This window comes from Quercus suber, unplaced genomic scaffold, assembly GCF_002906115.3.
Source record: "Quercus suber isolate HL8 unplaced genomic scaffold, Cork oak 2.0 scaffold_690, whole genome shotgun sequence".
Taxonomy (NCBI): Eukaryota; Viridiplantae; Streptophyta; class Magnoliopsida; order Fagales; family Fagaceae; genus Quercus; species Quercus suber.
The window spans coordinates 46769-63181 of NW_027070131.1; the positions used below are offsets into that span (position 1 = coordinate 46769).

At 33.9% G+C, this 16413-nt stretch overlaps 1 protein-coding gene across 1 annotated transcript; it reads right to left on the minus strand.

The window, feature by feature from the left end:
* Positions 1-5802: 5802 nt before the first annotated feature.
* On the minus strand, positions 5803-6429 carry LOC112035388 (uncharacterized). The gene has a single exon (XM_024068218.1). It carries the CDS (start codon positions 6427-6429, stop codon positions 5803-5805), a length of 627 nt encoding a protein of 208 aa, XP_023923986.1.
* Between the last annotated feature and the right edge of the window lie 9984 nt (positions 6430-16413).

A 16413-nucleotide genomic window follows, 5' to 3' on the forward strand; every position in this document is an offset into this window, starting at 1 on the left:
ACACACACACACACACACACACACACACACATATATATATATATATATATTTAATATAACGGTAAATTCAAAATGGTACACCGATGTTGACCAGTATCGAAATATATTGTTCCACTGGTCAAACCGGTATAGCCTCCGGTTCGAGATTGACTCCCTTGCGTGTGATACGATTATAAACTGCCATGTGAAAAAATTATATAAAATATTCAAAATATGTTGAAGTAATAGCATGAAGCAATGTCGTGATAACATGAAGAGGTTTTTGTTCAATTAAAGTAATACGAAATTAATGGGATAATTTTTTTTTTTTTTTTTAATCTCAAAGGTATGAAGAATTTAGGCTATAGCATAATTGTCATAGAAATTAGTTGAAGCAACGAATTCATCATGAAAAGAGAAAATTTTAAATTGCACATAAATGTTCATTACACTTTTTCACTTAAAGTAAAGAGTGATTAAGGACAAAAGAACAACATAGGGGGTTTGTTGGGGATCCGCTTATTTTGTTGAAACTGAAAACCTTTTGCTGAAAATATTGTAGATAAAGGTAAAAGTTGGTTGAAATAGTACAGTAGAACTTATGAATAATACTAAAAAGTGTAGTAGGGCTCATGAATAGTAGCAAAAATATACTAGCTTTTTTAATCTAGAGGCAGTTGCAGACAAGACATATAAAAGAATTTTAATCCATTCCATATTATTGATATTTATTATGTAGTATAATAAGTTTTTTGTTTGCTTAATTATAGTTTTTGTTTATTTAATGCTTTGGAGTTAGCATAAGATATTTATGAAATCATTTTAATATTTGGTTGGCTTATGAAAATATCATAGAATTTTTATGATGTCATGTTTATGTTATTAGAGTATGATAATAGTCCATTAAACGAAATATCAATTTTAATATGATATTTACGTATTTTTCCCTGAAATATGCATATATTTTGAAATATTAAAATATTTCTATTAAAATATATTTTATTTCTCAACTTGCGATCATATTGAGGGCGTTTGGACTCAGCGTTTGCTGAGTCCACGTTTTGCGTTTTGCATTTTTTTTTTTTTTTTTTTTTTGGGGGAAAGTGAACAGTAAAATCACATGATTTTACTGTACAGGAGACAAAAACACTGTTCATGCACTGTTTGGCACTGTTCACACACTAAAAAATATTAAAAATGAGTCCCACGGTACTATTTACACATTTAAAAATTATTTTGTTACGGTATTTTTAGTTTTCAGTTTTCAGTTTCAGTTTCAATTTCAATTTCTAGATTGTAACTAGGAAACAAAGCCATGTACTTTATCTTAGATTGTATCTAGGACCAAAGCCATGTAATTTCCTATGATTGATTTAAATTCAATTTCAAATTAATAAAATGATTTCAATTATGGTTTTCTTATTTATCCCAATAATTAAATAAGTAGCGACTTCATTGTAAAGCCCTAAATCTAAAGGGAAAAATATAATCAGTCAAACCTTCATTTTGAGAGGCTCCATCTATTCACGTGGATTTGGCCCAACACCAAAAAAATGGGCTGGGGGCGCAGTCTCTCACAGTAACAAGTGGGCTAAAAGATGCCATGATTAAATCTGAAAATAATAAACATGTATACAATAACTAAACTGCACTTTATGAATTTAGCTTATAAACATATAGTATGGAACCTTAATAAAACCATAATATAAAATATGCAACGACAATCCAATCCCAAATTCAATATCACTCAGCATAGAGTGAACATTAAATACTATGATTGATTGAAAAAAAATTTCATTACTAGTGCTGTCTTGATAACTCTTACCAAACACTAATAATATGTCGTTATTCATTTAGCCACTAAATAATAATAACAAGGACTTAGCATAGAGGATATTGTAATATTTAGTCTAGTGTATACCATTTCCTAGAGTCATGTGTAGCCACATTTCATCTACTAATAAAAGTTTAATCTTGTAGTACCATGATACAAAAAACCCTTAGCATGGAATGCAAGGCTCGAGGCCAAGACGAGGTGTTTGCTCACACCACTATAAACCAGGAAGTTCAAACTTGTAGTACTATGAAATTAAACACCCTCCGCATGAAATACTAGGCTCGAGACCAAGACAAAGTGCCTACTTCACACTACTGTGAACCGGTAATGGAGGCTATGAGATTCAACCCTTCAATCTCTCTCCCACTAGAAATTTTAAAAGAAAGGTTTTTTATTTATAAAACATGTGTAATCTCATCACACAGCCTTGCACTTTATTAATGTTTTAACACTTATTGAAAATTAAAAATTCAATACGTTCGATAGGTCGAATCTTTTTCTCGATCGATCGAAAAATTGAAGATATTCATCACAAAGTCATTGCTTGATTTGATTGATTCTCAATTCCTGTTCGATCGGTCGAAAAGAACATTAGATCGATCGAAAGGAATTCTCGACTGATCGAGACTTGTGAAACTAAATTTTTCTAATAATCGTTTTTGACGTTTCACATGTACAAGACACAATGGGCTTATCTGTCAACTCTTGACAAGCCCAAAGTTATTATTAATTATATTTAATACCACTATATAAATATAATTGCACTCTAGGCCTTATTAATTAATTATATCCCAAGACTTTATTATCTAAACATTTAACCTCTTCATGAAAATATTCATAATAATACAAAGTCATAATGTATAACTGTTACTTTAAAAATTACTACCTCTTGATCCTTGAGTACCCAATTTAATCCTTTAAGTTATTCATATATATATTTATAAAATCCAATTTCATAAAATATAAACTTTAGTAACCAAAAATATTAAACTTATCTCAATGGAATATTTTACATCTCTATAAAAAGATTATGAATTCCATCTTGAGAATATGTGTTCTTTCAACATTATGTGTAGTTGCCCAACTTACTGAGATTTTGATTGTTAAATTATATCTCACTCCTGATATATCAAAGCAACCTACATTTGGAATGAATTCTTCCATTCCAAAGCCCAGAGGAAGAATAATTGGGTTCACTATTCTCTTAGGATTGAGATTTTATGTAAATAAAAGTCATGAGATTTATTATTCATTTGACAATCGTTAATAGAATAATAAATCTTACAACAGTCCAGTTCAATATGTTTTATATACTTAAAACATATTAAGATATTAACTAGAAATCTCTATTTCCATGATCAAGACAAATCATCTTAGTTGATATGTTGTAGTCTTCACAGATGAAATGCCCAATTTCATCACTAACTACGAACTAAGATTCTGAGTTTACAAAGAACTTGTGATTTACATCTTCTGTGACTAAATCACATAAATCACACACTATGCATATCAAGGACTATATGATAATGTGCAAATATTCATGTTACTATTATTTTATATAATAAAACAACTTTATTACTTATAACAAAATGTCATACATGGCATTATACAATAGGATTTTAGGGCACTAATCCTAACACATTGAATGTAAATGACTCTTTGAGATGAGATGAGATGAGATGAGATGAGATGAGAGATGAGAGTTGAGAGAGTAACTCAGTAAAGTGAAAGAAAGAAGTTGTTTTAGGGCTACATGTGGCTTATAAATTGACACTTTTACCCACCTGAGCTTAATTCCCTTGAATTGCTATAAGCCACCTATGTTAAAAACACAAAATACATTAAAAAAATAAAGGAAACAAGATCAAAAAATGGTTTTTGTAAAAAGTATTTGGAAACTTCAAGAGCTTCAACAAGAACACAAAACCAAGATGAATTTTTTTTTTTTTTTTTTTTTTTTTAAGTGTTTGGCTCCAAAATTCTTTTGTACCTCCTTAATTCTCTATTTCCTTTCTTCAACCCCTCAATCTCTTTCTATAGGCAGTGTTGTGATAGTGGAAAATTAAGTAAGTATATAAAGTATGAATTTGTGATTGGCATTGCTTTTTTTGTCACTGCCACCTTAGCAACAGCTCTTGGTTTCTCCTCTGTTGACCTTGTACTTGAGGCTAGGTTTTTTGTTTTTTGTTTTGTTTTGTTTTGTTTTTTTGGGGTTTCATTGATGGTGGGCTTTGATTTTTGTGAGATGGTGGTTGTTTTGGGTTTCTATTTTTTGTAGGTTGCTGGGTTTTCCTTGAATGGTCTTGAACCATTGAATGAAACTCTAGCTCAAATATATATAGCTTCCAACTCCATACAGTTTCATACCATCTCAAGAACCATGCTATTTCTATTGCTAACATTTTGCTCTTCTCAACCAGAGTGTTCTTGGGCAAAAGCTACACCATTTTAACAAATATGCTTTTAGATCTTGATTTTTTTTTTTTTTTTTTTGTGTTTTTAATGGTGAAATTATGAAGGTGGGTTACGGCATCCTAACGGAGCTAACCTTAAGTGGGCAAAGTGTCAACTTTTAAATTACAAATAGACAACTTAAATTTTAATCAAACCACAAATCAGTAAATTTTAATTTTCCTTTTTCTTTTTGATAGACCAAGAATGTATTGACCCCTTTGGTAACTTAATCAATTAATTAGCCAAGTGAAATTAATTAGATTCAAATACATGCAATAAGCGTGGTAGCACAAACAAATCACCAACTAAGTTATGTACAGCAGAAAATAAATTTGACACTGGTGATTTGTTTACGAATGGGGAAAACCACCGAGACAAAACTCTACCAGGTGAATTTAAGGTCACCACTCCCAAGAATCCACTATTATCAAAACATGTGGTTACAAGTAAAAAAAATCTTAGTACTTAACACCAACCTACAGTTGAACCCTTATCCCAATACCCAATTGGACTTGTAATGCAGCAGTAATCTCTCCTTTCAATGCACGAATCTCAGTATGTGACCAACCAATGATGCACAGATCCCATTATGTAACTAACACACCAACTTGAGTAAGATGTTGGCTGCAAAGTTCTTCAGTTCATCCAACAATAAAGATCAAGAAGCTCCTTGGTTACAAAACCCTTAACGCAAAGACGCAATAGCTTCTAAAGAGAATATAATGAACTAGGGCAAATTCTGTCTCTGGTCACAGTTTGCATGCACAATGACTTTGCATCAAGTTGCATTACCTTTGGCGGCCCTTAAAATAATCTTTATATATGTCTAGGGTTGTGAGAAAAGAAACCTTATACAAATACACATGGATATGCGTGAAATCAAATCTGAAAATCTGAATTTCGTAATTCTCAACAGATACAACTTCTGTCGAGCTTCATCATTAAACCGCTTCATCATTAAACCTCGATGGATATGGATCTATCGAGCTATCTGTCGAGCTTTAATGAACAGCACTTCTTTATTTGTTTCTCGGTAGATTTGCATGGCTTCAATACTAAACTTGAACTCTTGTTCCTTGAAGTACTAAACTCATCCTAGATCTACCAAATTACAAATAAAGTACGTTTTGTCAAAAGATTAACCAATTTACATAATATATGTCTCTAACAATATCCACATATATCCTAACACCTTTTTTTTGTTTTTTTTTTTTTTTAGAAGGATCTAAGATATCATTCAACAAACAAGAAAACAAATACAAAGCCCTTGGAGAGAGAGAGAGAGAGAGAGAGAGAGAGAGAGAAACAACAACAACAACAACAACAACAACAACAATAACAACAACAACCAGCAATAGCTTAGACCATAAACACTACTCCGCCTGAATAGCTCCCTCTGATCTCACTAGCTCAAACAAAAATTCTAGAATCTCCATTCTCCAAATGAAAGTTTCTCTAATTCTTCTAGCATGCTAAGCTAGTTCATGGGCTACTTTGTTGCTAGTCCTATTAATGTGTCTAATTTTTTACTCCTAAATACTGCATAAACTTTGCATAATGCTCTTCACAATGTGACCAACAGCTCCTCTAACATCATTTGCTTCAACAGCTTGGACAGTAAGGAAAGAGTCGCTTTCTATGATAACTCTCTCTAGGCCAAGCTTTTTTACCAACACACATCCCTGCTCCATTGCAATTGCCTCGGTTTCCTCGACAGAATATCTTCCTTGGAGGGGCATAGACATGGCTGCAAAAAATCTGCAATCATTATCTCGAACTATAATTCCAATTTCTGAGTGTCCATTGGCCAAAGGGATAGCACCATCCACATTAATGATATAGAAACCCACAGGAGGAGGTTCCCAATGATCCTTCTTGTCCATCTTGTGTTTAAAATCCAGCCCATTTGCTTCTTTGAAGTCTTCAATCATACAGATAGCAGCCCCCCAAATGAGAGCTTTTGAGGTTCCATTTGCCTCATAAAGCACATGGTTTCTATTGCACCAAATCCTCCAAGCCACTCCAAAAAATTTCTCTAAGTCCCTTTGGGTTTCTTGGTGCAGGATCTCAATAGCCAAATCTGGAATATTCATGTTGTTTCCCAATAGACTAATAGGACAATCATCCCACATCCTCCAAACATTACTAGAATGTTGCATTTTAGTATAGCATGATTAATAGATTCTACTTCATCATTACACAGCGGGCATATGGGATTGAGATAAGGTGCTAATAGTTTTAGTTGAAAATTAAATAATAAAAAAAAAAGCTAAAGATAAGTAAATATTAAAAGTTAAAAAATTAAAAGCTAAAGATAAGCAAATAATATGTGAATGGGATGGGATATTGCACCCGTTCCAAATCCAAGTCGTTGGAGTACAGTTTTTAACGAGTTTCTCTCCATTGTTTTGTCCATCCATGCTCCCTTGTGAAGTCGTGACAGACTCTACACAGTTGAAAACTTTGAACAAATGTTTTGGATTCTTCAAAGCTTTGTCTTTGTCTTCATCAGCACAGGCCACGTATTCCAGACTATAAGCCTTATTATTATTGGATTCTATATACATGTGAGACATATACACTAATATATATAATTAATGATAATTTCAAAATAGTACATTAGTAGTAATCACTAAGGTGATTATTGTGTTCAAGGAAATCTTTTTTGATTAAGGTGGAGCAATATCAAAAGGAAATAAAATTATTGGATGAAATTTGAGTCAAGATGAAAAGCCATGGAAAATTGCCTCAAATTGTTATTGTGATTTGGAAAGCTAATTTGGTTTTTTTTTGTAAGGTTGAATTTAATCAACCATCTTATTGGCTTTATTCCGTGTCAAATTTTCTTGTAATTTAGCAATTAGTAACCCTGTATTTAGGTGGGAATCATATAAGGGTAGTGAGTAAGAGAGTGTGAAGAAATGCTCAAAATTGTTCAAGGTTGTAGAGATTTGCGGCTGGGACTGGCGGGTGACTCGTGACTGGCAAGCCGCCAAATGCAGCACACAAGTGAAGCATGCGATAAGATGAACAGTCACGCCAGCTAGAGCACTACAGGACAAAAAGTCCAACCTGGCCGTTCTGTTATCTCACGGCTTGAACTCGCGACTCGGTCAAGTCGCAAGGCCAAGCCGCCAATCCACCTTGTTTGGGAAAAACTAACTCTTCGCATTCCTTTCTCACCCAAGTATAAATACCCCTTAAACCCACAAAATGTAGAGAGTTTCCAGAGAGAATTTTGAGAGAGAAACCCTAGAGAAAAGCAAGATTGATTCATTCACAAGACTCTTCAAATTCCTCTACTCTCACCCTCTCCATTGTTACATCCTTGAGAGGTTCTTACTCAAATCCTTTTCTCACCATACCCATATCTGTGAGAAGGCTTTTTGGTGCTTTGCGAAACAGTTAGGAAGGGACCAATGACTATTAGTTGATACTATGGGCTATAGCGGAATCCAGTAAGCTAAAGAAGAAATAGGTTCAGCGTAACCTCGTTGGAGCAAGAAGCTTGGAGGGTTTAGGTACATTGGGTAGATTAGGCTTGAAGGGTCTTTTGTTGTTCATGTATCTCAACTACATTCTTTAGTAGATTATTTACCGCTTGGAGGGCGGCGGAGAAGTTTTACGCCGAGGGCTTCGGTTTCCTCTTCGATAACACATCGTTGTGTTGTCCTTGTATTTGCATCTCTCTTCCCTTAATCTTTGCCATTTAATTTCTGCTGTGGATGTGTTTTTATTTGGTTTAGATTGTTTATCAATTCTATGTTTAGCTTATGTTCATGTTCTGCACATTTATTGTTTGATTATTAGCTTGAATTGGTAATTTGTTTTTGGGGGTCTAAACGTTCATAGTGTTTTCAATGCTATTTGAACATTCATTTTTTTTTTCTTTTGAAGAATGAAAAATTAATTTTTCCATTTCTAGGTTTATTTGGTGTGAAAGAAAAAACTATTCTTTAGAGTGGAAAGAACGCCTAATCCGCTAATCCTTGTCAAAAAAAGTAATGAGTTTTGTCCACTAATGAATAAAAATTGAAGTCTTATAAATTGATAGCATTGCAAAGAAATTGATGGCTTTGGCCAATGAAGATTCAACTAAATTGGAAACTTTAGCAATGTAGTAGAAAGAGAGAGAAAAAGATAAGGAAGAAGGTATGTGGTTGGTGGGGGCGTAGTTGCACTTTCAAAAGAGGTGTGGAAACGTAAGAGGCACGGGCTGAATCAACAATTCAAAAAATCAATCTAGTTTTTTCTTTGAATCGGAGAGATTACATTTTAGTGGGCATGGAGAAAAAAATATTTAGGCCCCACCGAACAAAAAAAAAAAATTAAAGTCACTTGTATTAAAATTTACAAATTGACAAAATAAAGAATGTGATTAAAACCATGTCAATATCAAAATAAAATTTTGAATTAGTTTTTTTGTTTAGTATTTACAAATATTAGAACAGCTTATCTAGTTTTTTATTAAAAGTTTTTTTCCCGCATAAATACTGTAAATAAAAGATAAAAGATAAAAGTTAAATAAAATAAAATAAACTAATTGATTTTTTCTGAAAATACCAAAGCAAAAAAGTAAAATGGAAAAGCCGATTAGGCATTTTAAGCAAACACATAAGAATGGAACCCACATAAGTTGTTGGCCGATTCATTCAACAATCAGATACCTTTACCCAAAAAAAATATAATAAAAAAAATCTTTTTGGCGGGACTCATGCCGAACAAGCTTGCTTTCAATCTTATTCCAAACACATGCTCTTTTTTTTTTTTTTTTTTTTTTTTTTTTTTTTGGAGAAGAATTCCAAACTTATACTTCAAAGTTGCAAATCAAACAAGTAATTGACCTTACTTTTTGTCCAAAAAATGAAAATGGGGCCTTCATGAGTGTTTGGCCAGTTCAACAATCTACTTGTGCACAAAAATCCCTTCTTCTTGCGGGACCCTCGTGAGACTCACTAGCTAGCTTTTAGTATTTTGCAAACGCATATTTAAAGCATTTACATTAGTCACAGTATACTAACATAAGAAGAAAATTAGGTTCACCACTGGGCCTAGTTGCCCAAGTGGTACCTAGTTTACCTTGAAACCGTTAGCTTGGGGGTTCGAGCCCCCGCAATAACCAATTACCCAGCAAAAAAAAAAAAAAAAAAAAATTAGGTTCATATAAACTTGTGCAAAATAGAACCATAGTTGCAGTTATTTACACAGTTACTGTTTATATGTATGTTATAATTTATTCTTCTCTCTCTCATCAAATATGCTTTCCAAACACAAATTTCCCCACACAGACTCAGCATCAAATACTTCACCAATACAAACCCATAGTCAAGACCAAACCCACAAAGAAAACCCACATCTTAGCCACTCTATTGCAACGAACATAGCCATTGCCACTACCAGAGCTTCAACAAACCTCCACTTCACTCCAAAGCCATCAAAAACATCAAGCCGCTATCACCAAAAATGAAGGAAGTTGTCACATTAGAGGGTGTATAATATAAAAAGTTGTCATATTTACACATTTTATCAAAAAACTACTTGCATCAGACATGCAAAAACTGTGTAAATATATATTGTCCCTACAATAATTATGTAAATTTACATTGGCACATTTATTTTGCATTTTTTTTTTATTCTTTTTTTACCAATCCCAAAAATGAAGGAAAAGAGTGAATGATTATTATTGTGTGTGAAGAAAGAAACAATTAAAAAAAAAAAAAAAAGACAAATTTATATTTTAATGAAATGTAGTTAAAATAGATAATCTGATATAAGGTATTTTGAAAAGTGAGTATGTAAAACAAAAAATAAGTTCTTATACTAAAATAGACAGAAATTTTTGCAAGAGTTGATGCGAATACTCTAAGGGGGTGTAGATACTCAATTTTGCACCAATAATTTAACCTTGGAAGGTGAGCAAAATAATCTGATAGGCCAAGAATATATTGATCCTTTTGGTAACTTAATCAATTAATTTAGTCAAGTGAAATTAATTAATTCAATTAGCATGCAATACGTGTGGCAACAGAAACAAATCACCAATTAACTAAATATGCAGCGGAAAATAAATGACACAATGATTTGTTTACGAATGGGGAAAACCTACGCGGCAAAAACCCTACCAGGTGATTTTAAGGTCACCACTCCCGAGAATCCACTATAATTACAACAAGCGGTTACACGTAAAGAAAACCAGTACTTTATACCAACCTACAATTGAACCCTTACCCCAATACCCAATTGGACTTGTTCTGTATTGACAATCTCTCCTTTTAATGTATGACTCCCAGTACGTGACTAACCAATAGATACGAAAATCCCAAAATGCGACTTAATCACCAACTTGAGAAAGATGTACCCCAATACCCAATTGGACTTGTTCTGTAGTGACAATCTCTCCTTTTAATGTATGGCTCCTAGTACGTGACTAACCAATAGATACGCAAATCCCAGAATGCGACTTAATCACCAACTTGAGAAAGATGTTGGCTGCAAAGTTCTTCAATTCATCACACGATGAAGATCAAGAAGATCCTTGGTCACAAAACTCTATGGTGTACAAATATAGCAGCTTCTTCAAGAGAATGATGAACTAGGGCAAATTCTGTCTCCAGTCACAATTTGAATGAATAAAACTTTTCTTCACACTTACGCAACCTTTGACGGTCCTTAAAATAATCTTTATACATGTTTAGAGTTGTGAGAAAAGAAAGCTCAAATATATACTTATGGATTGGATGATAATCAGAGCTGAAAATCTATTTGTCATAAATCTTGATAGATGCCCTATCTATCGAGCTGCTGGCGAGCCTTGAGCTAAAACAGCTTTTTAAGCCTCAATAGATACTAGCTGTCGAGTTTTAAAATCTAGCACTTCTTCACTTTTTTCTTGGATAGACTTGCATGAGTTTAACACTTAATCTTGATACATTGTTCCTTGAAGTATTAAACACATCCTAAATCTACCCAATTACAAGTAAAATGCGTTTTGTCAAATGATTAGCCAATTCCAATATGACATATGTTCCTAACATTAAATCACATATGTCCTAACATAATCATTCTAAGTACCAAAAATCATAATTGCATTTCATGCATTAAATCATTCATCACATATCATAGAAATAAGGGAGTGTAGACACTTAATTTTGCACCCATAATTTAACCTTGGAAGATGACCAAAATAATCATTCCAAGTACCCAAAAATCNTCAAACAAAAAATTTGCAAAAAATTGCATATGGAGATTGAGATTAGAAAAATAGAGAGTAGGAAAAAAAAAAAGAAAAAAAAAAAAAGCATACCAATGGCAAGACGATTGTAGGACAAAGACTAGGGGCGGTGCCACCTTAAGGCCAGGGACCACCCTGACTTGAATTTTTTTTTATATAATAATTTAAAATTTTTTATTTGTCTACCCTTCAACAAAAATTTGGGAACACCCTTAGTTTTTTTTATGCCAATAAAATTAAATTTTGCTCTATAATTTGTTCTACATTCAGTAGATAAATGATTGCTTGGTTGTGTACATTGAAAGAGATGTAACTTGTAGCATTAATAATGAGACTATCATGTACCAATTTCAAAATATGAAAACTCATAGAAGGCAATTGTCAACTTTATGTATTTGCGTGTTTTTTTATTGTTGTTGTTGTTGTCAATATATGAATTTCTCTTTTTATTAAATTGTATAATTTATGCTTCTAAAGGAACACCTTGAGAAAAATTACTGGACAGCACCAGAGAGAAGTTTGTCGTGACGGTTCAAGATTCTGGTTCCACAGTCTATCATCTTCCTCTCTTTAAACCTAGTTTTTTCTCTCCCTCCCAATTGAGCTGATTCACCTTGATAATTTTTGTGTGCTTCTCTTGTGATTTAAACGTTAGTTTATTAACACCAAACAAACAGAGGTATGTATTTGACAGGTGTGAATAGTTTAAGAAGTAAATTGGCCGATATAAAAGTTCAGGGGATGTTTTGGCCAGTGGTTGAAAGTTTAGGAGGTGTATTAACATTTTTCCCTATACTTAATAATAAAAATAATACTTAGTAAATGTACTTGTCTAGATACTATAAACTAAAAGATCAAGTTGCTAAGGCCACAAAATGGCCACGTTACCTGTACTTGACCTGATGGCATATCAAGATAAATATTTCAAGGGTAAATTCCTTAAACATACCCTGAGGTTTGGCTTAATGCCAACCAGGTCTAACACATGTCAAACCAAACCAATTTAGTCTCTAAAGCCAATTTAATCCTAGACACCGTTAGCCACGTTAGTTTCTCTCCCTTCTCTTCTCCGTTAGTCTCTTCTCTCTTCTTCTTCCCTCACTCTCTTTCTCCCTAACCTCATATTTGCCATAGCCACATGCAAACAACAACCCAATTCTACTCATACCAAAAGTCAGCCAACTTCACAACAATAAACACAAATCCAAAAAATCAAACCCACCACTGTAGTAAAACTACAACCATAACCGAACCTACCGTAGCAAAACTACCACCATAGTAGAACCCACAACCACCCCTACCCCCACCCCAACAACAAATCCAACCCCATATCAAAGCCTACCACCATCGAAAACCACCACTGACCATCATATCCAAAAAAACCCACAACAAATCAAAACCCATATCGAAACCCACAACCACTGGCCATAAAACTCAAACAACCGACAATAAACCCACCACATATCGGTACCCATAACCACCCTCAAAGCAAATCCACCACCATCAGAACCCACCACCACTGAAAACTCAAATCCAAAAAAACCGACAACAAATTGAAACCCACCACTGGCAACCCATAGCCAAGTCAAACCACTAGCCTGCACACCACTTCTTTTGCTTGAGAGAGAAGAGATTGCTAACCCAAACCACCAACCCATCAAGGGCTAATTTGGCCAAGGAAAAAAGAATGAAAAGAAAATAGAAGAAGCAAAGGAAAAAGAAAATAGAAAGAGAAAGAGAGGGAACCATCTTGGTTGTAGCTCGTAGTGACTATGGCTTGCCGGTGGTAGCCATGAGATTTTGGGGGATTAGAGTTTAGGGTTAGGGAGAGGATAAGATGAACGATCAAAGAAGAGAGAGTGTCGAGAGAGATGAGAGACTTAAATGACTAATAGACTTAAACGATGTGTAGGGACCAAATTGGTTAGTTTTGAAAAGTTTTGGACCTAGTTAGTCTTAGCCCAAACCTTAGTGTAGGTTAATGGAATTTACCTATATTTCAAAAGTCTTCAGCTTTTAAGTTTTCTTATTTGCTTATTATGTTAGTGCATGTAGTTGGTAGGTGAACAAAACAATAAAAGAAGCAGATGAGAAGAATAGGAAGCATACACAAATGATGAAGATGAAGATGCAGCAACAGCTAAGGAGAGGGGTTACGAACTTGAAAATAACTAAAAACATGGTGGTGAGTGGTAGAGACAACAAAGACCCATGTTTGACTTTTTTTTTTTGCTTCTTCCGATCCTGTATTGATTATCAGCCGAAATGTCTGATTTTCACCAGTACGTTTGGTATAGTCCAGTATTGGCCTGTATTTTGAGCGACACGATATGAAGGTGTTTCTATTCTGGTTGATTGACCGTTAGGATAAATACCGGACGTACCGGCCGGTACAATATGGTATTCACTCCTTTGGTAATTACAACTAAAGACATTAATAAAATTTCTTTTAGTGATTTGCACTAAACCCTAAAGTGCTCGGAAAGGAGGTGACGCAATGTAGAAATTTCTCTAGCACCTTTTCCTAGGATATTAAGTCCTCTTAATCTGGAGAGGATATCATCGAGCTTTTTTTTTTTTTTTTTTTTTATGTAGGATAGTTAATCCATCATGCTTCAATATGGTGAAAGCAGCTTGCAACTGTTGTGGCTGAATTGGTACAATTTATTATGCGAAAATGCCCAAAAAAACAGCCATTTTACTTGAAAAATAATACTTTTAATCATTCATTTTAACTTTGAATTTGATCGACAAACTATCGTTTTGAAGGGACTTCCATGATATTTTAGATAGATAAAATTTTATCTCAATCAGATGGTAGGATCAAAAAGTCAACTTTTTGACTAATCTCGGTTATTGTTTAGTCAATGTTGTCCAAACTTAGCCAAAAATGGCAAGTTCGAGATTTTGGACTCTTGGGTTATTAAAATGATTTGTTCCAACATCCGATCAGGATAAATAGGATTTTTTTTTTTCCATGTAGTTCCCTACTTTTGTTTTTTTTTTTTTTTTGAAAACATGTTTTTCAACCTTTTAGGGCTTAAACCAGTATTTTGACACACTAATCGAGACTAGACAAAATACGGCACTAGAAGACACAAAGCAATTCAAAGGAACATATATGCCTAAAGCTGAAATTAAATCAAAAAATCAACGTAAAGAGACAAATTATAACCACATTATCCAAATGTATCTCAATTCTCAAAATACCATACATAAGAGTAAAAAGTACCCAACAAACTACAATCAGATCCAACAAAATATAAAGAAAACAAAAGCAAACTCCCCTTGAATCTATGCAACTCTCCTTGCCACCATGCATATCCCGTAACTATAATCCTGAAATTGCTCTGAATCTCTCCCTCAAAACAAAGCCTTCTATGCACCACCATTTGCCCCTTTTGTCATGAAATGATAAAGGGACTCAAGTCAATGATCAATCATAATAAATAACATCCTCATGGAGTAGTTCTCAAATATCATGAACCATGAGGGAAAGAGAGTTTTGATCTTTTAGAGCTTTGAGATACTTTTCCCTTGCCTTTGGATTGTGCTAAAAAAGATTGACCATGCTTAGTAGTCATCAACAAATAAGTATATGTCCAAAAAACGAGCATAGACAAGACAAGAATAAGGACCAATCCCAAAATGTAAGGTGTATATGATATGCATGTACTAGCCTTTATGAATGAAAAGCAAGGAGCAAACACACAGAATCAAAATAGGCACAAACAAGCATGTAAGGCATGAAGGCAATGGCATGGTATAATAAGAGGAAATTGGCTACCAATTCAACGAGTGAGGGTTCACCAAATCACAAATCCACATATAACCCAATTCAATCAAGAAATTAGAAAAACAATGACAAACCCAACTAAAACTAACCAAAATCCAACCATGATTGATGCAATGTATGATTCAAAAATGAGAAAGATGGATTATGATTAGCTTAAGATGATGCTTGGAATGGAATTGAGTTGATTTTGAATGAATAAAAGCAAATTTGAATATTGGGAGTAAAAGGGGAGATAACAGATGAGTTGGACAACTGAAAGACAATTTAATTGTTTAAAATAATAGTTGGACACAATATTTGATTGTAGAAAATATTTTAATTTTTAACCAAAAAAAGAAAATATTTTAATTGCTAGGAAAAATAAAAACAAAAAAAGACGACAAAACAACAACAAAAAGACAAATTTTTCTTTCTTTCTTTCTTTTTAGGGCCATTTGGGTCACTTGATTTTTTAGAGTCATTAGAGCACTAGCATCCGGGGATGCCAAAAAAAATAAAAAAAAAATAAAAAAAAACCTATTTTGCATCCTCAAATAATACTTTATCTATTTTACCAACTCATTTTACAACTCACTTTATATCAAGGAAGTCAATACCGTACCGGAGATTATACCGGTTTGGTCAGCGGTACGATATATTTCGGATACCGGTTAATACCGGTGTACCGTTTCGGGTTTACTGCATTATATATAAATATTATATATTTAATAAAAGGGTAAAGTCTTAAAAAAAAAAAAAAAAAAAAAAAAAAAAAAACCAAATCCCCAATCTTTTTCCTCAACCCAGACCAAACAAAATCACCAATCACAAACAAAATAAAAGATCACCAATCATAAACAAGCACAACGTCAGTGAGTAAGCACAACCAGAAGCAAGCTCTCCGATCGCCAGTGTGGGTCTGAGGCTGAGAGAGTTGATCGACGGCTTGGGACGGTTGGTGGGTCTGAGGCTAAGAGAGTTGATCGATGGTGGATCTGAGCTGATCGACAGCTAGGGACGTTGACGATCGATGGCGACGACGTTGACGATCGGTGGATGGTGGATGGCAGTGACGTTGACAATCAGTGGATGGCGGATGGCGGATCGATCTGAGCTGATCAGGGGCGTTGACGTTGA

Bases quoted from the DNA above. Each gene is read 5' to 3' on its own strand.
- LOC112035388 (XM_024068218.1), bottom strand. From the start codon at position 6,429: ATGCAACATTCTAGTAATGTTTGGAGGATGTGGGATGATTGTCCTATT.